Source organism: Phodopus roborovskii, unplaced genomic scaffold, assembly GCF_943737965.1.
Source record: "Phodopus roborovskii unplaced genomic scaffold, PHOROB, whole genome shotgun sequence".
Classification (NCBI taxonomy): domain Eukaryota; kingdom Metazoa; phylum Chordata; class Mammalia; order Rodentia; family Cricetidae; genus Phodopus; species Phodopus roborovskii.
Window position 1 is genome coordinate 76552920 of NW_026126418.1, and position 26635 is coordinate 76579554.

General features: G+C 51.1%; 1 protein-coding gene across 4 annotated transcripts in view; it reads left to right on the plus strand.

Annotated features, from left to right (window-relative positions):
- The window catches only part of Dab2ip (DAB2 interacting protein), a 167064-nt gene that overhangs the window by 76623 nt on the left and 63806 nt on the right, over positions 1 to 26635 (plus strand). For 3 of the 4 annotated variants that reach the window (XM_051185292.1, XM_051185293.1, XM_051185291.1), the window contains exons 2-3: positions 6067 to 6170; positions 21904 to 22040. In XM_051185292.1, the coding sequence (XP_051041249.1) occupies positions 6067 to 6170; positions 21904 to 22040 (241 nt within the window). Of the gene's footprint in view, positions 1 to 6066; positions 6304 to 21903; positions 22041 to 26635 lie in introns of those variants that run through there. The other variant, XM_051185298.1, reaches the window with a different exon arrangement.

The following is a 26635-nucleotide window of genomic DNA, read 5'->3' on the forward strand; positions in this document are numbered from 1 at the left end:
TTCTCATTTAACATCCTGCTGCTGTTCTTTGTTGATCTGTATGAATTTGGATGTTATGGCATGCCTTTGTGCCCCATGTAGAGTCCTCTTCTGCACTGCGTAGCATTCCACTGATGACTATTCCAAGATGCGCTCATCCTTTCCCAACTGCTGGACATTTAGGCTGCTTCCCCTTCTGTGCTAAATACAGGGCCACAGACCTCTCTACAGCCATCATACATGTGAGATGAACAACACAAACTACCTAGACTACACAACTGGTGTGGCCTAGACTGAACCTGTAAGAGGGACAGGTCTGTTCATCTCTCTCTCTCTCTCTCTTTCTGTGTGTGTGTGTGTTTGTGTGTGTGAGTGTGTGAACTGTCTATTGTCTGATTGTTCCCTAGAGCCTCTCCATGTCACCAGCAACATGAATGAGTAATGAATGAGTAGCATCTTTACTCTGTCAGTAATGGGAGACACTGCTTATTTTAATTTCAGGACTGGCTTCTTACTAATTTCTTCTAATTAGTTTCTTTTCAGTTTTGGACTGGGACAAAGCATATCTGAAAAGTGTCAAGTGGTATCTGGTAGTTCTGATTGACTTTTCCCATCCGCTTCTCCAGCACCCAGCCTTTCTATACTTCTGCTGACTCTGTGTCTCCCAACATCCATGTTCATAGTTGCCACCTCACCTGCCTCCAACCATTAAGATCTGGGCAGTGCAACCCGACAGCTGAAATTACAGGATGTTCCTCCAGCCACTGTGTTTCCATGGGAACGAGTAACAGTCATCCTTCATGATTAGGTGGTATCCATGGCAACCAAGCCAGCAGCATTTGAATGAAACAATTTTATTTTATTTATTTTTTGCAAACACATGAAGGTTAAGATGCCTGACTCTGGCTATGGCTTCCAAGAGTAGACAGTAGCCTGGTCTCACCACTTAAATGGGACTTTTCCTACTTGTCAGTGGAAAAGGGGATTCAGGGTCAGCTAATTCCAAGGTTCAGTTCTGTAGCCTGGGTGGTCATGTAGAGGTCGTATCAGGTCTGAGATGAAGAAGGACTTCTGGGCTGTCCTCTAGTGAGGTCTAAGGGTGACTCCAGGGTGGCTGGGTTTCCTCCCCATGAACTGTTCTTAGGGAGATCTCTTAGTGCTGTGTGTTTTTAGTGGACTCACTTGACCTCTTTGGGACCCTGCTTTCACCAGCTCCTGTTTCCAAAACCTGGAAAAACCTGTGTTGTTAAGTATGAGGCCAGAGGCAGAGGTCCTGGAGCTTAACACTCTGAGCTGATCCCCAGAGACAGAGGCTCTGTTTGGTCTGGGGACACGGTGGCAGGGGTTGGAGGCAGGGTGCCAGCTCCCTGCTTGTTTTCTTGTATGTAATAAATGTGGGGAGGGCACTGGGGGAGTACTCTCTGCTTTTCCTCTCAACTCACTGAACTGATGTTTAGTCAGGAGCCCAGAGATGGAAAGGCATAGGGTTGGAGTCACACAACACTGACAGGTCAAATGGAGACCCCTCTGTCTCTGTTCCCTCTGCCTGCCCTGAGGTCCTGAGTGATTTCTTTTGGGGAATAGTTTTGGGACACTCAGAGTCACCTTTATGTCTTGGACCCTTGGTTCCTTTATCTGAAAATGGGTGCACACCATGGCTGTCCAAGCTGTCACATGGGGTTGTCTCTGAAAGCCTAGAGAACTTGTTCTCAGTGGGGTGGTATTATAGGCAGTATTCATACAAGCTGGTCCAAAGCTGGATCCCCAAAGATGTGGGAAGTCATACCCTTTTTCATTTTAAAGCCCAGTATGTATTCAGTACCTGAAAGATTCTACCTTTGCTATTGCAGTTTTATGTGTGGGTGTCAGGGAAAAGGGAGCTTGAGAAGATTGTAAAGGGTCAGTGCTTATCACCAGAGGCTGAGAGATGCTAGTTGGGCCTCGGCCACAGAGGCCCATATCTCCTGTGTGCTCAGCTCTGTGGCTGGCTGGTGGCTGGCTGGTGGCTGGCTGGTGGCTGGCTGGTGTCTGGCTGGTGGCTGGCTGCTTGCAGGCTCCCTAGGGAAGCAACTTGGAGTAAAGTGGGAGGTTGGACCAAGCAGCTTTGGAGAAGCTCTTGATCAGACCCTTAGGGCAAGAGGCAAGGTGCTGGGTGGGTCCTGGAGATCATCAGTCTCAGAGATGGGTGAGGCTGCAGACCCTCCCAGCATCCATGTTCTACGGGAAGCGCAGGTATCCTGGAGGGGAGGTAAAGCATGTGTGTTTGTCTATGTGTATATGTGTGTGCCTGTGTCTGTGTGTGTGCCTATGTGTTTGTGTCTGTGTTCCTGTGTATGTGTGCGTTGCCTGTGTGTATATGTGCCTCTGTGTGTGTGTGTACATGCACTCACATCCTTCTGTGTATTTCCCACATGTGAACACATATATGTTTGGAGGCCAGACATTCTGAGGGTTTCCCTTATATTCTAGAGGGATCCTATGGAGGTTTGGAGGAGGCTGGCTCTGCCAGCTGAGCCCATGGCTGTAGTGGGTGCTTGGTGTGGGTTAGGTGAGTTAGTGGAGGAAGGGATAATGGTCAAACCAGGGCCCAACACTGCTGGGTACCTGGCTCAACAGAGTTGGGAATAGAGATATTCAGGGAGTGAGTTAGTAGGTCTGCAAGACTCAGCAATGGAGAATCAGTATGAGTCCTTCTGAATTGATAGGGCACCCCAACAGAGAAACGATGACCCCTCAACACTTGACTGTGTCTCACAGGAGGCCATGCTGTCTATCATGAGGATAATACATGGGTGAAGTGTAGAGGGGGCATCTCTGCCTCATGGCAAGAACAGCAGAGCTTATTGGTAGGAGCAACACCCAGTGGTACCATAGAGTGGCACCTTAGGAACCAGGGTGAAGTGTGGGTCATCTTGAGGTAACAGAGTAGAGTAGATGACAACTATCTGGAGCTGACCACTCCAGGCTCCTATCTTGGCCCTGTTTTCCTGTCCCTGGAAAGGTGAGTGATCTCAGGTGTCTGCCTTAGCTAGTTTGCATCCTAAACTGAGCTCTGAGGACTATCCGTATGTCTTTTGCTGGTCCCAGGGCCCAGTGGCTCAGCACTTCCGGAACTGTGACCTCGGTCCATACATACCTGGGCACTCATTCCTGTTATCACTTGCTAGTGATGGAACCTGAAGCTCAGACTTCCACTCTGGTGAATTGGGGCCTCCATTGCCTGTTTGGCTTTCCAGGCACAATGCCTCCCATAGGACTCAGAGTGACAATGAGATGCACCATCACAGAGCTCACAGGACATCTGCCTGGTGGTGGTGACATGTGCTATTAGGGATACCTGTTTGGGGTGGGGAGAAGGTGTGTTCTGTCACTGAATGAGCTGGAGCCAGGCATGGATTCCAGGAAGAGGCTTGACAGCAAACAGGTAGTGTTGAAAGAGATTTCCTAGGAAAACCTCCAGAAAGAGTGGGTGTCTCTTGACTGACTAGCAGAGTGGGTGGTGAGTTTTAAGTAGAGAAATGCAGCAAGGAACCTCGGAGATGGCTGCCCCTGACTGAAGGTGCCACCGTGGCAGAGGTGACATAACCTGTTTGCTCCTTGGCCAGGGTTCAGAATTAGAGACTTGTAGTTGAGTGAGGGATGAATGAACTCTGTCCTTTTGCATTTCTGGGAAGAAGGAGGAAGTGTGGATAGGGTGGCCTTTGAAGGACTTGCTCCTGTGACCACCTGTGTCTTCTGTCCTGTGTCTGCACACATCCTCACTTGCTGTGCTCCTGGGGTATACTTGTGGGAGGATCTGTGTGAATGCGTGCATACATTTGCTAGGGTGGTCTCTTATCCCATGTCCATGTGTGTCCCCATGTGCCAGGAAGACCTTCACACTTTCACACTGTCCTTTTCTTCCTTTTAAATCAACAGGTTTTTCCTAAGTGCCACACATACCAGGCTCTGTGAGTGCAGGAGATGTGGAGTTGCAGTGTGGACATTGGAAATTGTGCCCCCCCCCCCACACACAGTGCAATGACCTTCTCAGCAAGAGACACTCAGCCATTGCCAGAGGAGCCAAGATAACAGTCAGAGGTGTCACCAAGGATCTCCTTCAGGGCTGGTTGTATAGTCAGCTGGTGGATGAACCTGGAGGAGTCCTCTGTGGTGGTCCATACCGGCACAGGCAAATAGGCAGCAACTATGGTCTGAGGGAACAGACAAGAAGCAGTTGGATTGGGCTGACTTGGGTCTTCAGTAGGCATGTGCAATCCTGGCCAAGCATGCCTCACCCACCACCCCCAGGCTGTCACCATTTACTAACCTGAGTATTTCACATTTTAGATAGCCACAGAAGTGATAGGCTCATCCCTGCCCCTTGCCCCCCTCCCCCATCTTCTCAGCAATCCCCATTGGAGTTGTGTAGCCACTGCCTTCTCAATCCTGTTATGGTGTGATCCTGCAGGCTTCCCAACCTTAAAACTCCTGGGAGAGAAGGCCCAAATTGGAAGACAGAGATCACAGATATCTTGGTTGAAGGGACTGTGGAGGCCAGCCATCTAGTCTCCTATCTAGTGTGGCATTCCGGGGAAAGGCTCAGTGGTCTGTCTGCTTATATTACTCTGGTGACAGGATGCTTGCTCAGTACACACAAGATAGTAGCATTAAGTACAGACTAAGGGGGCATTTTAAAAACAATTGTAGCCAAGTGGTGGTGGATACACCTTTAATCCCAGCACTTGGGAGGCCGGGGCAGGTGGATCTCTGAGTTCAAGGCCAGCCTGGTCTACACATTGAGTTCCAGGACAACCAGAGCTGTTATACAGAGAAACCCTGTCTCTAATAATAAAAATAAATAAACAATAAACAAAACAACAGCAAAAATAATTGTGAGGAACTGGAGAGATGGTTCAGTGATTAGGAGCTTTGCTGCTCTTGCAAAAGACCCTGGTTTGGTTCCCAGCACCCACATGGTAGCTCACAACTAACTGTCTTTAACTTCTGGAGATCCATTGCCTCTCTAGCCTCCATGGGTACCAGGCATACATGTGGTGCACACACATATAATGTAGGCAAAATACCCATACACATATGGCAAAAATAAATAAATCACTTAATAAATTGTAGAAATCAAGCATTTGGGAGATAGAGGCAGAAGGAGCAGCTGCATGCCAAATTCAAGGTCATCTAGGGCTACTTGGAACCCTGTCTCAAAATAAAATTGTAGTGAAAGCATGCAGTTTCTATTTTAACATACACTCAGTCTCTCTGTGTGTGCGTGCGTGTGTGCGTGTGTTGGTGTTCTCTTGTTACCTTCCATCTTATTTTTTGAAGACCAGGACTCTCACTGAACTTGGAGCTCACTTGCGGCTAGACTGCCTGGCCAGCAAGCTTCCAGGATCCTTCTGTCTCCTCAGCATGAGGATTACTGCACACTTGGTGTTTTTGTGGACACTGGGGATCCGAACTCAGATCCTCATGCTTGTGCATCAGGCACTTTGCCAACTGAGCAGCTTTGTTTTAACCATTTTTAAATGTACAAATGTGCAGTTGCACAACTCTCCATTTGCAAAACATTTTCATCTTCTTATACAGAAAACCTATACCATTCAGCCATAGCCCCTGCCCCTTCCCAACAGTCCTGGGTAACCTTTGACCTGGCTTCTGGCTATAAATTTGACCACTGTATGTATCTCCCAGTGTTGGATTAGAAGAGTCTTTGCCCTTTGGTTTCTGGCTTATGCCACTTGGCATGTTGTTTTTTGGGGTTTGTTCACATCATGTAAACTATGTTTCATAGTGCTCATCCAATCATCCATGGATGAGCACATATATTTGCCATGAGCCTGTTGTGAATATAGCGGGTGTCAATATTTCACACAAGTATTTAAATCTGTTTTCTGGTTCTTTTGGGTGTACTTGTAGGAGTATCATTAATTGCCTGGGTGTGTAGTAGTCCTGTCACTAATGGGGGGACATGTGACCATACTTTCCACAGTGGCTATAGTCTGTCTTTTGTGCTGTCTTAGGATGTGGAAATTGGCAGAAGCCTTGGCATCTCAAAGCTTTTGAATTTTAACCTCCCCTCCTTTTCTTCCACAGAGTCACCCCAAGAAAGGCCAGGCTCCCGGCGCAGCCTTCCCGGCAGCCTGTCAGAGAAAAGCCCCAACATGGAGCCCTCGGCTGCAACCCCGTTCCGGGTCACGGTAACTATCTCTGCGTCACCTCAGCCACTGCCACCACCATCACCACCTCGCCCTGTGGGGCTGCTCTGCGACCCCGCATCCCCCTTCCTGGAGCCTCATGGACCGGGAGAGCCTCCAGCCTCCCTTGCTCTAGGTATCCAATCCCCTGGCAGCTCCCTGCTCTCTGGGGGCCACATGGGGTCCCATTCTTTGAGGGAGGGGGCAGGTGGAGGACAGAGCCTAGGAGGCCACTGGGGCTGGGAGAACAGGCTGGACTAGATTAGAGCCCTTGCTGACTGTGGCTGTTCTAGAGGGTGGGAGAGGTGTCTTAGGCCCAGAAGGGTCAGTGGAAATTGGCTAGGTGGTGGCGGTTGTTCAGAGTCAGGGTTGAGGGTCAGCCTCTGTTGGGGAACATGAGTCCATGCTGAGCCCTAGGGTCACACTCCTAGATGCAACAAATGGTTTCTGGGGGCTCCCCTGGAGGAGGAACTAGATGTTTCTTCCTCCATACCCCTTACCCCCAGACAGGAGGGCCACAGCAAGCAAAGTGAACCTTTGGAGACCTTGGGACAATGATTAGTATTGCTATAGTGCTGACACTGATGGAGGATCTACTGTGTGGCTGGCACCATACATATTGTTTTCCAGGCACTGTGCCCACTGTCCTTCAGGCAGCCCTGATATTGATTCCCCCATTACAGAGGAGGGAACTGAGGCTCAGCGGGGTAAGTCATTCACTCAAGCTCAGGCTGATGAGTGAGACAGGGAGTACAACTTCCTAGGACTGGGAGCAGGAATGCCATGGGTGTCATTGGCCTGTCAGTTCCTCTGTTTGTGGCCCCAGTGCAGACCGTCACACCTCCACGCTGTTGTGATCCACGGCTTGGTAACTGCCTGCTGGGATTGGCATTATCCTTGCTGCGTCTTTACTGTTTCCTAGGGCAGAAGCCACCTGAGGATGGAGTCAGTGCTAGTCTGTGAACCTTCAGTACTCAGGTCACTCCGGCTGCTGTACTTGGGTGGGGTTTGCACGGGGCATGGGACATGTTTATGAGCCACTTGTTCACCCACCTCCTTCCTGGCTACCTATGAGGAGTCACTCCATGACCCCATTTCACTCACATACGAGGAACCCGGGGTTCAGAGTCTGTGTCACATAGCCCCTGAATTACAGGCAGGCACTGTAGGGCTCTTGGCCATGTAAGGTTTTTGTCCTTAGACACTTTGTTCCTTTGTCTCTCTGTAGCCTTTAAGGACAGGGATGTGAGTGGAGACTCTTGGCCTAGGTGTCTGGAACTGGGGGGGGGGACTTGGGTGCTTGGGTTTGGAGGTCTAGTTTCAAATCCTAGAACTTCCATGAGCTATGATGTGACCTGGCTAGTCAACCAGCCTCTCAGAACCTCACTCAGTAAAGTGTGGATGACACCCCTGCCTTGTGGCAGGTACATAGTTGATGACATGTGCTGTGGCCAGTTTTACCCATTCATTAGGTCGCTGTCCCTGTCGAGTCTCTCTTTCTGATCCCAGGTTAGTGCAGGGTTGGAGAGGGCTGGGCTAGAGGACAGAAGGCATGGGCCTCCTCACCCCCATTCCTGAGCACTCACTTTCTCCCACATTTGAATCTGGAGTTTGCAGCTTGCTGCTCTTCCCTGTAGACCCTGAGGGAGCCTGGGGAACATGTTTTTGCCTGGGGGAGGCAGGAGAGATACCACAGGCTGTAATGAACCTGCCACTTTTGCTGACATTGCAAAGCCGGGTGACAGAATGTCACCATCTCTCACAGAGGTGCCTTGTGGGAGACGACTGGATCTGAGAGGTCCCACCCAGCTAAGAATGTTTCTGAGTCTGGGTGTTTCTCCTTCCCAGGGCTTGATCTCAGCACTTCTGTGAGAGGCTGTCCTTATTCACAGGGCACGGGGGAGGGGGGGGGCTTGGTGCTAGCTCCATCGAAGCTTCCTAGACTGCAGGACTCGGGAGAGCCTGTTTTGGTTTTTTTTTTTTTTTTTTTTTTTTTTTTTTCCTGCTGTGAAATGAACTTGATGACACTTGTGGTTGGGCACTTGTGATATGGCTCTAAAGCCTGGTACCAGCTTTGTGATTTGGGCGAGTTGGAGGACTTTCTGTGCAGCTTCTGGTGTCCCGTGGCAGTGAGCACGAGCTATGGTTCCTCAGGAGACTACTGTGTGTCCCAGCTGTGGGGTGAAGAGCCCATGGGGGAGGGCTGAGAGTAGGTGACAACAGTGGCCTCCTGGTCCTTTCCTATAGGTGTCTGGGTTTCACACCCAGTGCTGTCTTCTCTGACACAGGTGATTGGGAAGTGGGAGACAGAGGAAAGAACAGGTAGGAGGCAGGGCCCTGGGTCTGCACGCGTGTTGGGCCAACCCCTCTTGGGAAACACAACCCCTAGTGTGTTTCCAGGAATCAGGTTGATGGGAGACAAGAAAGTGCTGACAGCCATGGTTCCCTGGAAGACCTTCAGCCTTTGCCATCCCTAGCTGTGTGCTAAGTCCTTCCTCCTTCTTCTGCCCCCTAGGCTGTTGGCCTTGAGGAGTTAAGCAGGGTCAGGGTGGGAGGTGACAGAGGCTCTGGGGAACTTGACAGCCAGTTGGTCTGTTCTTGGGAAGTGGAGAGTAGATGTTTAAAGTTTGGCTGCAGTTAGATCTCAGGGCTGTTTTGTGTGTGTGTGTGTGTGTGTGTGTGTGTGTGTGTGTGTGTGTGTGTGTGTGTGTGTTAGAGAAGAAATGTCAGAGGGGAAGGCTCAGGGGGCTGCAGAAACTGCAGGTGAACTCAGCACTGTGCTGATTGCAGATGCTTCTAGAAGCAGGTCTTCATTCTTTACCATGATTGACTTTTACTAGTGCTGGGTTGTACATAACTGTGTGTTTCTGATTCAGTGACAGGTATGCCTGGGAGGGGCGTGGCTGTGGGCATGAGAGCTCTCTGGCGGAGTCAAGTAGAATTCTTATAATGGGGACCTTTAAAACTGGATTTTAGGGCATGTAGGAGTTTTTTAAAAAAGAGAGATAATAGTTTGGTTAGAGGAAGATCTAAACAAACAAGAACAAACCAGTGGTCCCGATTGGAGTGCTGGAAGCATAAAGGCAAAAGCCAGTTGAGAAATGTGGGGGCCTCTAGTGGGGACTCTGAAACCTTTGTACTTTCTCCTTCCTATAGGATGCAGGAGCTACAAGGGGTGATGGCTAAGGGTGGAGGCCTCTAGGGTACTCACTTGATGTTTCCAACTGCTCAGCCCTCTCTCCATTTCTGTGTGACTTCCCATGCATGAACCATCTTTCTCTCCATAACATGCAAAGGGTGGGTGACTCAGCTGGAGAGTCTGTCATTCTGGCCAGTGTACCTTCAGCCGGAGGCCCTTTCCTAGAGATGGAGTGTTCCAAGTAGAATTCGGTCAGAGCACCAGGTGCAGGAGCTGTTCAGGTTGGGCCATGGCTGCGGAACAGTAAAGGCCTCCTCTCCTATCTGAACGAACACTGAGCCCAGGCCCATGAGGTGGATGAGGCTGTTGGGATTTGTGTTCATCCTGAGAGCCAGCAGTTCCATTAGTAGACAGAGACCAGGACAGATGGGAGATTTAGGAAGGGTAAAGGGGCAAGCCAACTGCTATTCTCACATGACCCTTGATCCTCTGAGCTTAGATGTCCTTGTGGGGGTCCACTTGACTAGCCCAGCCTGGGCAGCTTGGAGAGGGAAGGGACAAGGACAGCTCCCCACCCCTTCTTTTCAGCTCTAGAATCTTCTAGAGTGTTCCTTGTTCTCTGCCAGGCCATCTCTGGTAACCACATGGTGTGAATGGCCAATTCCTGGGCTGTGTCACAGGCTCCTTACATGTCTCTCATGCTGGGTTCAGTGTCTGGCAGGCAGAGTGCCTCGGGGACATTTCCTTTCTTCTCATGTGCCCCAGGGATGAGGTGCTGACTTCTCCCTACAGACCACCTGAAGGAGCAGATCTGAATCTTGGCCACTGCTCTCCTCTGTGGACAAGTTGTTCATCTCCAGACCTTTTTCCGAATCTGTAAACAGGGCAGCTGTGAGGGCTCGGAACCAAGCATTCAGCCAGGGTCCACACCCTGTTGCTTGTTGTTTCAGGGCGTACCCTTTCCACACTTTCCCCAGAGCCCCAAACAGGCAGTGGGCCTGTTTCTTTCCTTCACACTGTCCCTCCGTGTCCCAAAGAAGTATGACCCCTGACAGCATTAGGCCTAGCTGAGACCAGGAAGTGGAGAGAGGTGAAGGCCAGAGCCCTTGGGGAACCTCTAAGGGGGACAGATCTGGATAGAGCTGGCCAGTCTAGTCTGCAGAGCATTTTTCCCATCAATTGGGGGCAGCAGAGGGCAGCCAGTGGACATGTGGGTGGCTACTTTCAGAGACAGCTGAGGTCCTAGTTGTATCCCTGGCCACAAGGAGCCATTGAGTTATGAAAGCTGTGGGTGACAACACTGGCCGGGGAGCACCTGATTAGCTAATGGCAGCTGGGGCTAGCGTGGGTGGCTGAGCTGGCTTGGCCTTCGTTGTTCAGACAGCTATCCCCTTGGGGTCATTGGAGGGTTGGGGCCACAACAGGCTTGCATCAGGAGAGGCTCTGTGAGAGGCTAGTGTGTGAGCTGTCAGGAAGGGTTAGGGCACTGTAGTCACCAGGTTGGGACAACTAAACTCATGGACCTGTCATCCTGACTGTCCTTGGGTCCCTTAGCATCTCTACTACTCTGCCAGGGAGTGGGGCCTCCAGGGGAGGTAGATGAGGGTCAAGTCCTCCTGACTGGGTCCCAAGCCCAGCATGGCTGACTATATGGATGGACTGTCTGGCACAGGATCGTAAAGCCTGTTTTCCGCAGGCTCCTGGGCCAGACCTGTGCTGGGCACTCTGCAGGTGGCGTGCATTTCCTCCTTACAACTCTAGGACACATACACCTCACTTTCCTAAATGACTACATGGAGCATAGGGCAAGGCAAGGCCCCCCCAAAGCTGCCTCCTGTGCACCTGGATGTGGAGGGCCTGCCTCATGGACCTTGCTGGCTGCCTGTGGCCAATATGTGCTAGCCAGTGTCATCGTTCTTTTTACAGATGAGGGCTCTCAAACTCACAGAAGTGAGGTGTGCTGTTTGGGAATTACATAGTCAATGAGGGCAATAAGGCTGGGAGCCGACATTTGAAGCCAGGCTCCCCTCCCCCACTCTCCCTTGCTCAGCACAGGCACCCTACCTCGTAGCCCTGCAAGCCCTTCAGGAGTCTGGACAGAGGTTCTGCTGCCTTCATTTTCCCACTTTCTTTTTCTCTGTGTGCTGTGTTGGTGTGTTCTCATGGAGGTGCACATGTGTGTATGAGTGCCTGTGCACGTGTGCACATGTGTGTATAGGGCCAGTTGATGACTTTGGGAGCCTTTCTCAGCTTCTCTCCCTTCCTACCCTAACCCTGAGACAGGTCTCTCACTAGCCTAGAGTTCACTGGGTGTAAGCTGACTGGCCAGTGAGCCCTGTGGACTTTCCCATCTCTGCTTTCCTAGCATGTGCCACTGAGCAGGGCTGGCAGGCTGCCTTCCTTCCTGCCTTCCTCTCTATTCCTCCCCTCCCCCTCCCCCTTCCTCCCTCCCTCCCTCCCTATTCCTCTATTCCTCCTATGCCTTCTATGGATTGAATTTAGGTCCTCATTCTTATGTAGTGTGTGCTTTATTGACATGCATCTCCCCAGCCCCTCCCCCCATCTTTTTTTTTAAGATAGACATTGGGTTCTTGATCTTTCATCTCCACCTCTGAGTGCTAAGAGGGCAGGCACAAACCATCGTGCCTGGTTTATGCTGTGCTGGGGGTCAAACTCAGGACCTTATGTATGGGGGGGGGGCGGAGGTGAGCACTCTAGCCACACCCCCAGCCTGATTTCTTCACTGTTTCCGCTGTGGATACAAAGTGATTCTGTGGCATCCAGTTGGATTATAGACATAATTACATGCGAGGTCTTGGCTGGGGATTATTTCTGAAGCCAGGAGGCCCTCTGTGGAGGTGGCTGATACTGACATCTGTTTCCTACACAAGTCTACACATGGTGATGAATAAGTGCCTGTGGGATTGTTTAAAGAACATCTTAGAAGAACCCCCTCCCCTGCCCTGGTGCCTAGTGGGGTTGGGTGGATCCATTTCTCCAGCCTGGCATCGGGTGTCCAGGGCCCCATAGGCCTGTCCCAGCCACCCCTCCCTCCCTGCTTTGAAGTTCTTATTGGCTCCCACTCTCCTCCCTGAAAGGCCTTCCTGGGCAGACTTCCCTCCCCAGCTTCAGTATCTCCTGTCCTTCCTCTGCTCACTGTCACTAACGATCCGCCACGTGTGTCTTCTACCAGCTGATGGTGACCTTCTCAAGGGCAGGACTGGCTTCTGAGTCTTTGGAATCCTCAGTGTCTGTTGTGGCACCTGCTAGGGACTGGTGGATGGGGGTGGGGTGGAGTGGGGAGCAGCCACCTCCTCAAATCTGAGCATCCCCTACTCTGTGTCTGAGGCTGCTGTAGTCGCCTACTCTGAGAAGGAAAGCTCAGCAGGTCATCAGCCCTTGCCTGGACCTGGACTCTGCTCACAGCTCCTCTGAAGCAGAGCAGCTTGCCACTGTCGTCCTAGTGAAAAGGCACTTAGCAGTCCTGTTGCTTAAGGGCTTTGGGGTGCTACTGCCCCTCTCAGTTTGGCTTTCTTGATGCTCAAGCCAGATCCCTCCCCCCTTTTTCCCCATTGGTTGGCACTTTTCCCTGTCTTGTTCCAGGGCCAGTCCAAACTGTAGGGTATGGGAGGCTAGACCATCTGACTTAGCATCATCCATCCTGTGGGTTAGCCACCATTTTCTCTTTTATTTGTTGTCACAGCAGATGAATTCCTGTTGTGTGGTGGGGGAACATGCCCAAGAAACAAAGGGTTTAGAGGTCAGCTGGTTTCTAGACCAACCTCTTCATTGTAGGAATAAGGAAACAGTCACAGAATGGCTAAAGTGCTTGTTCAGGGCTTTATGTTGGTTGTGGAGTGGTCTCCCAGGCTCCCTGGCTGTGTGACCCTGTGCAAGGTTCTGGCCCTTTCTAAAGCCTCTAATTTCCCATCTGCATAATGGGTTGTGAGGACCAAAGGAGTCATGAAGAGCTCTAAGTGCGTGTGTTAGGTGAACAGGGGGAGGCTGAGAATGGGCGGGCCCCTGGCCACTCTGCTGGGTGGCCTCCACCAGAGCATTTGCTCACACAGGATGGGGTAGGTGTGATTCACTAGGAAGACTGGCCTGGTCATGGGATCTCAGCCCTGAGGCCAGGGGACAAAGATGAAAGGCCGAATGGAAGGGAAGGCACCCTGGTGGAATGGACTTCCTGAAGCCCCCTCCTGTGCTAGCCTAAGGTCAGCCTAGAACAATTGTTCTCAACCAGTGGGTTGTGACTTCTTTGGGGGGATCTAACCCCCACAAGACAATCAGAAAACACAGATATTTATATTATGATTCATAACAAGCAACAAAATAATTTTATGGTTGGGGGTCACCACAGCATGAGGAACTATATTGTCCGCAGCATTGGGAAGGTTGGGAACCACTGGCCTTGAAAGTTTTATCCTTCAGGCCTCTGAGCCAGTTTGTGCTAAAGGCAATGTCCACAGGCATGGAGCTTATGGGGTAGTCACTCACTCCCTGGCTGCTGTCACATCCATGGTTGAGACCTCAGGAGTGCATGACTGACTTCTTCTCAGGGATGCCTGCTCAGGCCCAGGGAAGTATTAGAGGACCGTGGTCACGTAGCCCTGCCTCTTCCTGCGTCACTCACCCTCTCTCCTGCCTTCTCCAGGTTCTTAGGATATCTTAAGGGACCTGTCATGAGCCCAGGCTGGGGTGGTGGTATGGAAGTTGGAGGCCAGGGGACCCACAGCAGTGGCAGGGGTCTCCAGAAGTAGTCATACTCACTGTTATCCTGAGTCTAGACCCACCTGGCATCCCATCTTCAGTATTTCTAAAAAACTGCCTCCTCTGATGAACCCACCAGGATTATTCCTAAGTGAGACTTTTTAAAAAGTCTTTTTTAAAAACATAGATATGAATTCACTCAGGAAATATTTAGTGATACCTGCCGGCCTAGTGTGGCTGGGGGGCATTAAACACATTCAGTTGTATTGGCAATGTCCACAGAGGGACCTTACCAAGACTGAGGGCATCGGGGAAGCCAGCCTTAGAGGGAGCTGAAACGAGAAACTGGGTCCTCCAGGCAAAGGGACTTCCATTTCAGGTAGCCCTTTTGGAGTCTTTGCTGGTCAAAGAGAGCAAAAGGGCAGGGAAAGTGGAGGTGATGGTGAAGATAGTGGGCCAGAGGACTGTGCCCTGCAGTGGGCTGAGCTCTTGCTGTGGGAGCCCACCGTCCTCACAAACACTGCATGTTTGCAGTTATTTTCCCTTTTACAGGCAGGGAAGCAGCCATGGATGTTGAGCTACTGGCTTAGGCAGCATGGCTCTTGAAAGGTGCTGTCTTCTACTCTCCTGCTTCTTCAGGGAGATGGAAGGCAGGTCTCTGATTTGGCCTGGTGGGTTCTTGGGGTTCTGATTGTGTTAAATATTGGGGCAGAAAGGCATGTGTGGGGCAGGAGATTATTGATAAAACCCTGAGAGCCACACATCGAGGTATGGTAAAGATGAACTTTTAGGGTATATGGTGAGTAAACAGGGTGTGCTCAGAGACATCCTCAAAATGAAGCCTCTCACATTCGGCTGGGAGATGTTGGTGGCAGAGTTAAGCTTGGTCTTCAGGATCACTTTCCCTCCTTTCCCTGGTGTGATTGGCATTTGTGTCAGTATCATTTGTGATTGCCTGTTAACAGTGTGTGTGTTTCTGTGTATGTGAGCACTTGTGTACACACACTGATTGACCCGCATGTGTGTTTGCAGGTGCATCTGTCAGTATAGTGGTACTCAAGGGACGTGTATGTTTTGCTTGCCTTTCTTGTGGTGTGCCTTTTGTGTGGGCATTGTTGGCATGCCTGTCCTTGAGCTTGAATATAGTTCATTCTTGTGTATTTCTCCATGTGAGAATGAGTTTATGTGCAGTTCTCTGGCCAGGATGTTTGTTTGAGACAGGGTCTCATTCTGTAGCCCAGGCTGGCTTTCAACTCAGATCCTCCTTGCTTTTGCCTCTTCAGAGCTGGGATTACAGGTGTGCCAACATTCTTGGCCACTCAGTATTTTGAGACAAGATTTTATTCTTGAATGTCCCAGCCTTTTGTGGGGACCTCATGGTCTGTGGTCCTGTGTTCTCTTTGTGTGGACCATGTGTTCTGCTGATGAGGTGGACTATGAAGGTCTTTCATGTTTAAGGGAACACTGGCATGGGTCAGAGGGCGATCTGTGGCAGGGCCGGCCCATAAGTGGGTGGCCATCAGAAAGGCACTAGCTTATGATCCCAGCTTAAAATTCCTCTTCTCTTTCACCTGTCACTGTGCCTGTCATTTCATTAGTAAGTCATTCTCCAGCTTCGGTCACCTTTGATGGCGGAGGACAGCTGGAGGAATGGCACATCTGAAGGGCATGGGCAGAGCCAGAGCATTCTTTGGTACTGAGAGCCAAGCCTGGGAGAGTCAGGCGAGCTGGCTGGTCACTGATCTTAACTTCACAGAGTTGGCAGTGCCAGCACTGGAAGGTGCTCATGCACCCCAGCTGCTCATGTTTCCCGTGGAAGACTGGAGGAGGCCTCGGGCAGGAAGTCAGCTAGCTGAGAGAGTCTGGAGGCATGGCACAGAAGCTGTAAGGAACTGAGGAGACTTAGGTGTTGTGCTTCTTATTCTAGACGAGTCTGGGCACCTCCTGGGCCGTGCATGTCTCCTTTGTACCATGTGGGTCCTATTGCTTTCATTCATCCACCCAGAAAATAGGTTTCCTGCCCCAGCCTGCTATGTGCCTAGCATCTTTTCTCTCCTGGGGCCGAGAGGTGGCAATATCTGGCTGGGATCTTCCCCTGCCTTTTCTGTTTTTGCTTATTTAGATGTGTTCTTGGCATTTGGACAGAGCCCTAGAATGGTATTGAAGGAGACATCTGTGAAAACAGCCTCCTTTCCCAAGCTTCCCTGTTTGGGTTTGGACTTTTAAAATCTGGCATGGGTACTGCTTAGCATGGATCCATGGCATTCTGCCTGAGTACCATCTCAGGGTTGCAAGTTGGACAGATAAAGAGAGACAGCAGGATGCCAGGCTGTTTGCACATCTGCAGTGGCCCAGGGTCAGTTTGCAGGAAGGGGAGGTGAAGACTGGACTGGGTAGAAAGTATGTGTGTGACTGGACAGGTGCTGAAAGTGGGGGAAGAAACATGCCCTTGACTGCGTACTCGCTGTTTACTAGGTCTGGGATCAATACTTCACACTACAGGAGACACATGGCCTTGGTGACAAGGGGCTCCCAGGGTGATGTGGTGTGTTCATCCTCCAGAGTACAGTGCGTGGGAGGGCAGGACAGGGGAAGACTCTCTTCCCTGAGCCTTCAGGGCCTCACCTGTGAGTCCTGTGTACAGAGGATGCTCTGAGCTGTCTGTTTCACTTTTGAGGAAGGAGGTCCCAACTCTGCTCATCCTACATTCCAGAACTCTTCTGGGTAGCATTCAGGCTCTGCCACATAACAACCTAGCCACCCTGAGCATGAATTTCTTCTAGCCTCCACTTCCCACTCTGAAAACCTAACATTCCGATACTGAAGCTGGCATTCTCCCAAGGACTCTTAGCAAAGGCCTTGAGCCTCCTAGGCTGACTCCCTCCCTGATGAGAGATGTGCTCTGAGTTTTCATGGACACATCAACTTGGCAAATCAGGAGCTTGCTCGATAACCCATCATTTATCATCATCATCATCACCAAGAATTGATTGAAATGGGTGAATGAAGAAATCAACGCGCCTGGAATTCTGAAAGGGCTCTGAGCTCTGCTAGAGAGCCTCCCAGAGAAGGGGTGGGCCAGATGTTAGGACAGAATAGATGCAACTAGGCTGTGTGTGTGGTGTGCCTGATGTCTCGCCCTTCCAGCCAAAGACACCCATGTTCTTACTCTGGGTCTTGGGCCAGTGGTAGAGTGGAGATCAACTGTGAACTCTTGTGTTCTTTTGGGTGGGGGGCATTCAAAGAGGGGACAGAGGCAGGGACTGGCAACAGCAGCCTTGTATGAAAGCCCTGGGGCCTTACTTAAACTCAATATACTGGTGCAGTTGCCTGCTGTGTTAATGGAGGCCTGTGCCCCCACAAGGGTGGAGCAGGCACTGTCCCTGTGGACTGCAGGCTGCCTGCTGTGTTTTACACTTCAGTCCATGCTCCCAGGATGAAAGCTTAGGCCTCACCTGAGCAGCCCCATGGCTGCACACTGTGCACATGGGGAGTCTGGGGTTGCTTTAGAAGAATGCACTAGTTAAGTGTTCAGAACTTCTAAATGGGATCTGACTCTCTGGCTCCAGGGTCATTTTGCAAGCAGCTTCATTCATGTCTCTGTCCCCACTGCTAGGCAGCCTGCAGACTCCTCAGAGCCCCAGGCCCACACCTTGGGACAAAAAGAATTAGCTGTACTTGGGCCAATCTTGGTAATGGTGACAGTAAAGTTACTACATTGGTTGCTTAAATATTTGCTGATTTACTGGTAATATCTGACCAATGATCCCATAAAATAGGTTCTGTCACTAGCCTGTTTTACAGATAGGGATACTGAGGCTCAAAAAGTGTCAGTAGTTTTTATGGAGGTTGTCCAAATTAAGACTTGAACCCAGAACATACATGGTATTGATGTCTGTAATTTTAGCACATGGAAGAAGATAGAAGGATTAAGAGTTTTGAGGCCAGCCTGGGCTACATGAGACTATGTCTCAACCCGTTCCCCTGGGGTGGGGAAAAAAGATTTGATCCTAGGAAGCCAAGTGTGATGGTGCTACCCCTGTAAATCTAGCACTCAGGAGGCTGAAGTAGGAGGATCATGAGTTCAGGGCCAGCCTAGGCTACATGCTGAAACCATCTCAAAAAAAAAAAAAAAAAATGAGCAATAATATTTGAACCCAGGTACAATGAAACAGTTTGAGGTGCCCCAGCGGTTGATTGGCAAGGCCAGATTCTGTATGTGTAGGGAGATGGTGTAAAGAATGTGTGACAAAGCAGACTTTGTCGGGTGGTGACTATGGAGGGGTAACTGGGGGGGGGGTGCAGCAAAGAAGTGATTATGGAGTGATCATTAAAAGCATGTCTAGCCCTCACAGATGAGCTAGCCCTGGTATATGGTATTACAAACTGCAGGGTTTTATTTTTGTTTTTTATGAAACCTTTGTATTTGAGTGGGTTCCTTGTAAGAATAAACTTGGCTTCTGTTGAACTTTCTGTTCTGCACCCCAAACCTAAACTCTGGTCAGCTTTGTGTCCCATTTAATCCTTACTGCATGTGCCTCCCCAACTCATTTCACAGTGAGGTGACAGGTCTTGTCCATCCACTCTCAGACAAGCTGGGGTCTAGTACAGCTGGGTTTGAGGCCTCGGTACCACTCGCTCTTCTCAGTTCTTCACCATGGGCTGTCAGTATGTTCCGGCACAGCCCCAGAGTGCACGTCAGGAACTGTTTTACTGAAAGAAGGAACTATGTTTTTTGAGACAGGGTCTCACTACATAGCCTTGGCTTGCCTGGAACTCAAAAAGATCTCTGTCTGCCTTTGCCTCTGGAGTGCTGGGATCAAAGGTGTGCACCACCAGGTCTGACTGGAATGAACAGAAGCCTTGTCTCTTACCACTTAGTTAAAGGGCTTGGGTCTTTGTTTTTCCCTCAGTGTTGGCATCAAAGTCTTCGCCTACCTCCCAGCCCTTTGACTTGGGCCTAGCATAACTTACTGGCTTGAAGACCAACCAGCCACTCCTCATGAGTTCTTGTTCTAGCTGATCCCATGAAGGGACAAAAGAAATGGGACGAGCCATGTGACCCTCCAGCCCTGTGAACCTGTGCAGGAATGCAGCTTGGGACCTTTGATGAAGCTCGTTGTGCAATCTTGGGGAAGCCCCTTCACCGCTCTGGACCTTTGTCACCCTCAGTAACAACTTGCTGCCTGTGCGTCTCCTTTCAGGGTGAGGGTGTTTATTACATGTGGGGCTCGGAACTGGGACTCAGGTCTATAGGGCAGACTCTGGAAAAGTGGGGCTTAACAGGGGTCCTCAGTGGTTTTCTACAGAATCCTTCATGATCTGAGCTTGCTGGCCTCTTGGAAATGTAGACAGTGTCACCCTATAGCGCCCATTCTTGTGTTCGCAGTGTCTTGTGCAATAGGCTCTGGGAGCATTGGACCCCAAGATCATTGCTGAGTTGGGTAAGGGGAAGTAGCAGGTAGCATCAATTTTCAAAAGGAAGTTACTGATGTCCATCAACTGGTATTTGAGCCTTGTCAGGAGAAATGGGGAAAGTTGCAAGAGTTCAATCCACTCTCTTAGAGGGGAGAATACTTTTATTCTTTTAAACTCAGAATGGGCAATGTTATTATAGAATGGGCTCCATGAATTGTAAAATGGTCTTTGTGGTTCTCTGTTCCCTAAGAGTGTAACAATTGTGAATTATCAGTTCAGAGAATAAAAACCAGGAACAAGTTCACATGTGCTGCACATTTCTCGCCGGCCGGCCAGGCAGGGCTGGGGCTAGGAGCCCAGTGTTTGCATGCCTGCTGTGTCCCGGGGCTTCAGGCTCCCCTAGTCTACAATGCCTTGTTTGTGGATTGTGTCTCAGAAGGAGGGTCCCTCTGATTTACCCTGTAAGCCAAGAGGTACCTACTGAGCTACAGTATGTTTGAATATCTGCACAGGTCATGTGGGCTACAGAGGTCAGATATGTTTGGACATTACTACCTAGGAAAGTCTTTGGGTGAGACAACATTTTATCCAGCCTAGGAGGACAAGTGGAATGCTTACAAATGACAACAGGAAGAGGTCTGTTATGGATGGGAGAGGTTAAAGAGGAAGAAAATGCAGAGGTAGAGGGGCTAGGTGAGCGATAGCTTGAGGTGTTGCAAAAGAGAGGCATCCTGTGGGAACATCGCTGCCATTAGCCCCTGGAGACGGGTGTCCTTGGGCAAGGCAGCTCATATCTGAGAAAAGCTTCTTTACTGGGAGACAAGGATTTTTGGTGTTTTCTGTATGTTCTGGTGATACGAGAGGATTTATTCAGCCCATTTTTGAACTTGTCATATCTGGGGGGGTGAGGCTGCAGCACCTGAGCCTCTGAAGTCAGAAGGCTATCAGACCCACCTGTGGTTCTGTTCTCCTGTGGTGGATGAAATGTGACATTGAGATCACATCGACAGCACTGACATCAGAATAGTTAACACCTGCTTTACTTCTGTCTTTAGGTCACCCAGAATGGAGGTTGAGTGGGTGGGTCCCAGCACTCCTCCCAGACAAGCCCTCCTCAGGGAGTTCCAGTTGTCAGTTCCCCCTCAAGGTGTCTGCAGGTTCCAAGCCTGGTGTTGTCGTAGTTGGAATTTCGAATGCTGCGTTGAAACACCATGCCCAAAGGAACTTGGGGAGGAAAGTGTTTATTCAGTTTATGCTTTCACAACTTAGTCCATCACTGAGGGAAGTCAGGACAGGAACTCAAACAGGGCAGGGTCCTGGAGGCAGGAGCTGATGCAGAGGCCATGGAGGGTGCTGCTTCCTGGCTTGTTCTTGATGGCTTACTCAGCTTGCTACCTTATAGAACGGTGACCATCAGTCCAGGATGGCACCACCCACAATGGGCTGTGCCCTTCCACACCAACCACTAAATAAGAAAATGCCCTACAACTAGATCTTATGGAGGCAGTTGTTCCCTCCTCTCAAATGACTCAACTCTGTGTCAAGTTGACATAAAACTAGCCAGCTTATTCAGTAAGACTCAGCTGTGGCCCTTGATCTCCACATCTCATCATCTGTGAAGGGAGCTCTGGTCCAACCTGCATGTACTGACTGATGTGCCTCCTCCCCTGCTTTTTCATTAGTCTAGAAACTCGAGTTGGGGTGGGGTGAGTTGGGGGTGGTGGTTTAAGCAGGAGCCTCAGATCAGCTCTGCCTGGGGAAACCATGCATGGTCTGAGTCCGTGTCCCAATTTTGAGGATACTCAGCAAACCCTTCAACACCTCGGGCCGCTCTGACACTTGAGGGATCCTGTACCCATGGGGATTGGCCTTGCTGGGTTCCAAGGGTTTCAGGCTCCATCCTGACATCTAGGTAGCCAGAGTGCTGCTACTAGGCGTTGGCCTGCTGGGGGGCCTGCTCTCCCAGCCTTAGTTTGCTTCACTGTAACTGCTCCTGTCAGTCCCAGACGGGGCGGGGTGTGTGGAATCCTCCTTGAGGTTGGGGGTGTGGCCTGGTTGTGAAGGAAGGCTGGGAGATGAGGGGCAGCTGGTGGCCCGAGAACCCCCCCAGGTCCCCGCCTCTCCGAAGCCCTACCCCCTCCCCCGCCCTCTCAGCTCTGCGGGGGGACTCGGGCATCCTCGGCTACGATCGGAGGCCTTCGGCTCCGCGTTGCCATGGCGACGGCGGCTTAGGGGCGGGGGCGACGTGGCGGGCTGGGCCGGCCGGCGGGCGGCGCGGGGTGGGCTGGGCCGCGCTGCGCGGGCCGGGCCGTCGGCGCTCGGTCGGCGGGCGGGCGAGCGGCGGCGCGGGCCGCAAGCTGCTGGGGCCGAGCCCGGCCCGCCGTGGGCCGCGAGGGTGCGGGTCCCGGCCCGCCGCCGCCGCGCTAACCCCGCCTCCCCTTCCCCCTCTTGTCGCCCCGCGCGCAGGGCTTCCTCAGCCGCCGCCTCAAGGGCTCCATCAAGCGCACCAAGAGCCAGCCCAAGCTGGACCGCAACCACAGCTTCCGCCACATCCTGCCGGGGTTCCGGAGTGCAGCCACCGCCGCCGCCGCGGACAATGAAAGGTGAGCCCGCCGTCGCTCGGGCTGTGCCCCGAGGGCGCGGGGACAAAGCCGGGCAGAGCGCGCTCCCGCGGGAGGGACGCCTCGCCGGTCTCCGGGAACTCCGGGAACGGGGTCCCCGTCGGGCCGGGGCTGTACCCTTCGCTGCCCCCACCAGCTGCCGGAGGTCCGGGGCGAGGTCGGGCGGCAAGTGTCCTCTCGGGCATGAGGGGTCCTGCTTCATCTGGCCGAGATGGGCATTGTTTCCCGGGCCGTGCGGTGCCTGGAGGTAGTAGGGACGGAAGTGGCGCCTCCACCCTCAGGACCCATCCCCCGGCCTGCTGAGTCCCTCGGTGTCCGATACAAAAGGCATTTTTGGCTGCGTCTTGCCCAGACCAGGCAGCGCTCGTGGCGCGGAAAAGGGTGAACATCTGGAGGGGAGGAGCAGGGGGCTGGGCTGCTTAGGGGACACATCTGCGCTAAGTAGGGCACGTGCTCCGCTGGGGGCTGGGGCGAGCAGAGCGGACAGTGCCCTGGCGCTGGGTTGATGGGCATGACCTGAGACCCGGGAAGATGGGCCTTCCCCCTTCAGTCTGGGCAGCTGCTCCCCTCCTTTACCTCGGGTTCCCAGGGCTGTCTCCTGTTCCCTGTTTCCTTCGGTATAAACCCTGAGCAGGTGTGGAAATTCCAGGGGGAGGTGGCTTGTGGGGCAGATGAGCCGGGAGGAGGTTGTTGAGCCTGCTTTGGAGTCACTGGCAACGTGCAGGCTTCAGCTCGCAAGGGCAAGCCATCCTGTCCGTGCGGGGGCACGGGGCGGGCACAGCCTCTGGGGGCTCTGGTTCTCCTCCTTGAGTCGTGTCAGCCACAGGCACCCTTCCACTTAGGCACAGGCACAGTGATGGATTCCTGTGCCAGTTAGAACGTGCCGTGGAGGTGAAGGAGCCAGTAGCCTTTAAAGAAGCCATTTCAATATTCAGCCCCAACATCTTAGGCTACTGGCATTTCCCTTCGTAGGTCTGTGTCGGTTTTACCATTGGCGAGTTGGCACTTCTTGTGTGGAAGGCACAGGTAGAATGATAATGTTTCCTTTCCACCTTGCTACCAGCAAGCAAAGGAGCCCAAGTTATCACAACTCATGCCCAAGGTGGAATGACAATTAACTGACAGCTAGTTACCCAGAGTACCCCTCCCACATCCCAATTAGAACCGCTAGACCTTTCTTGCCCCTCAGCCCAGAGCAGCTCTCCAGTGTAATCCCACAACCGTGTGCACCTGGCTTTCTGCCTCAGCTGCCAAGCCCAGTCTAAGGCAGGACCCCCAGCCTTTCACTGATGGCTACAGTGCCCCAGGGGACCAGGCGTTCCCTGGCAGGAAGATGCAGCCAGGTCAGAGCTCAGTGCTGGGTGCAGCCACTGCGTCTTTGAAAGTCTCCATTCCCATCTTTGTTATTATCGTCTGTCTGGGCAGCAGGCCACCCGGTTTGCTGCCTTCCTTTCTCCTATGGCTCCCACCTCTGGCTGTCTTCCTTCTCAGTGCTTTCCCTGGCAGGGGTCTGGACCCTCTGTTCTCGAATGCCGGGGCTTGTGTACTTACCAGGTTTTGTGTGCATGTGGTGGTTGTCCGGGAGCAGGAGAGACAGCAGGCAGCTCAGGTTTCTTAGTGTGTCTGTCCTCTTGAGAGCAGTCAGCATGCATGTGGTGTTTACCTCCCACCCTGGGAAGCCAACATCAAAAAAGCCAGCAAGCACCAAAATGCCAGCAAGCACTGGGCTAGCAACCCTAGCCAGAGGTCCAGGCTAAGATGACCTCGGATATATCCTGTTCAGCCTGGTCTCGGGTTAGTCTTGTTATATGGGAGGAGGGAGGATAGGCAGAGTCAGGTTTGAGAGTGAAACTACAAGTCCATTTCTGGAAATGTGAATGGCAGTAAGAGGAGCTGACTGTCACTGGCAGCAGTGTGGAATTGTCTTTTTAATTTTCTATAAACAAAATCTGGCCTAGTGGCTTGTCTGGTGCCAGAAAAGAGCCCAGGTTTCCGATGAGCAGTCAGGGAGACTGGGTTTGGAATCTTACTCAGTCTAGAAGCTGAAATGGGCTTTGCCAGGGTTGGGGGTCTCGGTTTGTTGCTTTGTTCAGGAATAGATCTGCTGGCTGCTGTTGGGTGAATTGGCAGATGTTTCTCTGGGGCAGTCCCTGGAGTCATCATTCTTGGAATTCAGTGAGTAACCAACTGTGGTGAATCCACTCCCACCCCCTAATTTCATGGTCAAACCTGAGTCAGTGGAGAGGTACCTTTTCACTCTTGTGGGTGTTGTGCTGCCCAAGTGGGGTGGAATGAACTGCAAGGAGAGATTGAATCCCCTCTCTATGGCACTCCCGCTGACTGCTGTGTCTCTCTCTGGGGCTGGAGTAAATACAGAGACACCGAGCAGTGAGTGATGGGGGGGACAAGGATGGGAAGGGGAGTAGAGGCTCCTAGGGTTTCATGCCTGTGTGAGCCCTGATCCCAGAGGGCCCCTCATATAGATGAGCAGTTTAGGGCTATCTGGGTCAGTCTCTTGAGCTTAAGTGTGGATGAAATCTGTCCAGTATGTATAGCTGCTAAAGATGCGTTGTTGTGTGCTCTCAGGCTGCTGTGTTGGGGAGGTCCTTTTTTTGTTATGGAATTCTCCATCCAGAGACTGGAAAACCAGGTGGTTCTATGCTGGAATCTTTGGGATTCTTGAGAAAGAAGAGTTCCCTGGGTGTGAGCTGCTGCTGTTTGGTTGTGAGGCTTTGGACAGGCCAGCAGGAACTTGGGCACTCAAGGGCTACAGGACAAATTTGAGCTTTTATACTTTTTCTACTGAAAATGGCTTCAGGGGAGGTTCCCAGCTGGTGTCTGTGATCTCTGGGCCTCTCAGACACTCCTTTCTTCTTTGGAGGCTTTGGCAATAAGCATCAGGGGCAGGCAGTCATTTCTCCTGGATAGCAGAAATGAGTTCTGGCCAGGGCTCTTCAGGTGAATCTGTGCTGGCAGAAGCACTTCCGTTGTGTAGGCTGCAAGTGTTGTCACTTCATTTGCAGGTTTTAAGTTGGTAAAAGCAATAAAGGATATCTGGCCCTCTAACTCTGGCTCTCTGTACTCTGGAAGGGGCACTAGTTTGCCTGTTGCCACACTTAGCTTCGAAATGCAGGCAGTCAGGTGCAGCTAGGCAGGGCTGGTATGTGTGTGAAGTCAGAGCTGCAGTGTTCTTCAGGGAATGTGTGGAACTCAGTTTCCACATCTGAGACTTACTCTTGGATATTCCAGGTGTGTAGAACCAGCAAGGGGAGATAATTGGAAGTTGGGGTGGGGTTGTAATAGAGACCCTTACCTGGTTCTGTGTAGACAGATACAAGTTCTGTCTCCAGGAGTGCCATCCATAACCCTTGGAGGAAGAGACAGGACACTGGGTAAAGAACAGGAAGTGGAAGGTAATGCTTGTACCCAGGCTAGCATTTGTGTTCTGGTTCCGCTCTGCTGTGTACAGGAGATGCCTTGTCTGCTCTCCCTTGGGACTGGTCTATGAAGTGTAGTGACTACAAGATGTAGTTCAGACACTTACTAGGTATAATGGGAATGTGTGAGCTTTGGCTTTGAAGCCATTCCTGGAACAAGTCACTTAGGTTTTGGGAGCCTCGGTTTATATATCTACAAAGTAGCCACAATGACAATTATGATGAAGATACTGGTAATGATACATTCAGTATTTAATCCCAAGATATAAGCTTATTCCATGCTCTTTCCTTAGCATTTAATACTGGGTCTCCCATACTTCTTAAATGTTTTAAAATTTGGTTAAGTAAAACATGTGAGAGGCCTTAGCCTGATTGTAGGATTTCAGGTATTAAAGTAAGTAGGAGGAAGCCATTTTGTTTGTAGGCCTCAGTTTTCTGATCTCTAGGCTGGGACTAGCAGTCAGTCATGTGGATCATTCCCTAATTATAGAGAGATTGTAGGTGCTGCTGCTCTGGTAAGAAGAATTGAGTCATGATGGAGACCATTGTTAACCTTGAACAGAGCAGAACCAAAGGCCTGATAAAAGGCCCTTCTTCCTGTCCACACCTGGGAGTACAGAACCTTCCTGTGTGGTTTGCAAATCTATTTTTAATATCCATTGTTCAGCTCTGTCTGGTCCATCCTTATTTTAAATCATTTTGCTTTTCTTTTTCTTTATCTATTTAGATCATTGAGCATTCATTTTTTGTCTACATCTCTTATTTTCCCATAGGATAATGTCTTAGAAATAGAATTATTAAGTCAAAGAATATAAAGTTTAAAGTTTTTGACAAAAAAAAAAATGCATACCACAAGCCTATAATGGTTTATTCTCTGCCAGTGAATTTTGAGAGTGGCTACCTGTTGGCTTTTCTTCATCCCTTCTAAGATGTGAACTGTCTGTCATCATAAAAATGGTCTCTCTCCGTTGGAAAGGCAGAAAAATGATCTTTCTTTATTTGCATTAGTTTGCTTATTAGCGATTGAGTGTTGACTGACCTCCAGTGGCCATCGGTGCTGTCCTCCAAACTCAGCTCTTCTGTCCCTGTGTTCTGAGTCTCCAACAGGGCCCTTTGCAGACTTTGGTTGCCCTGTCTGGC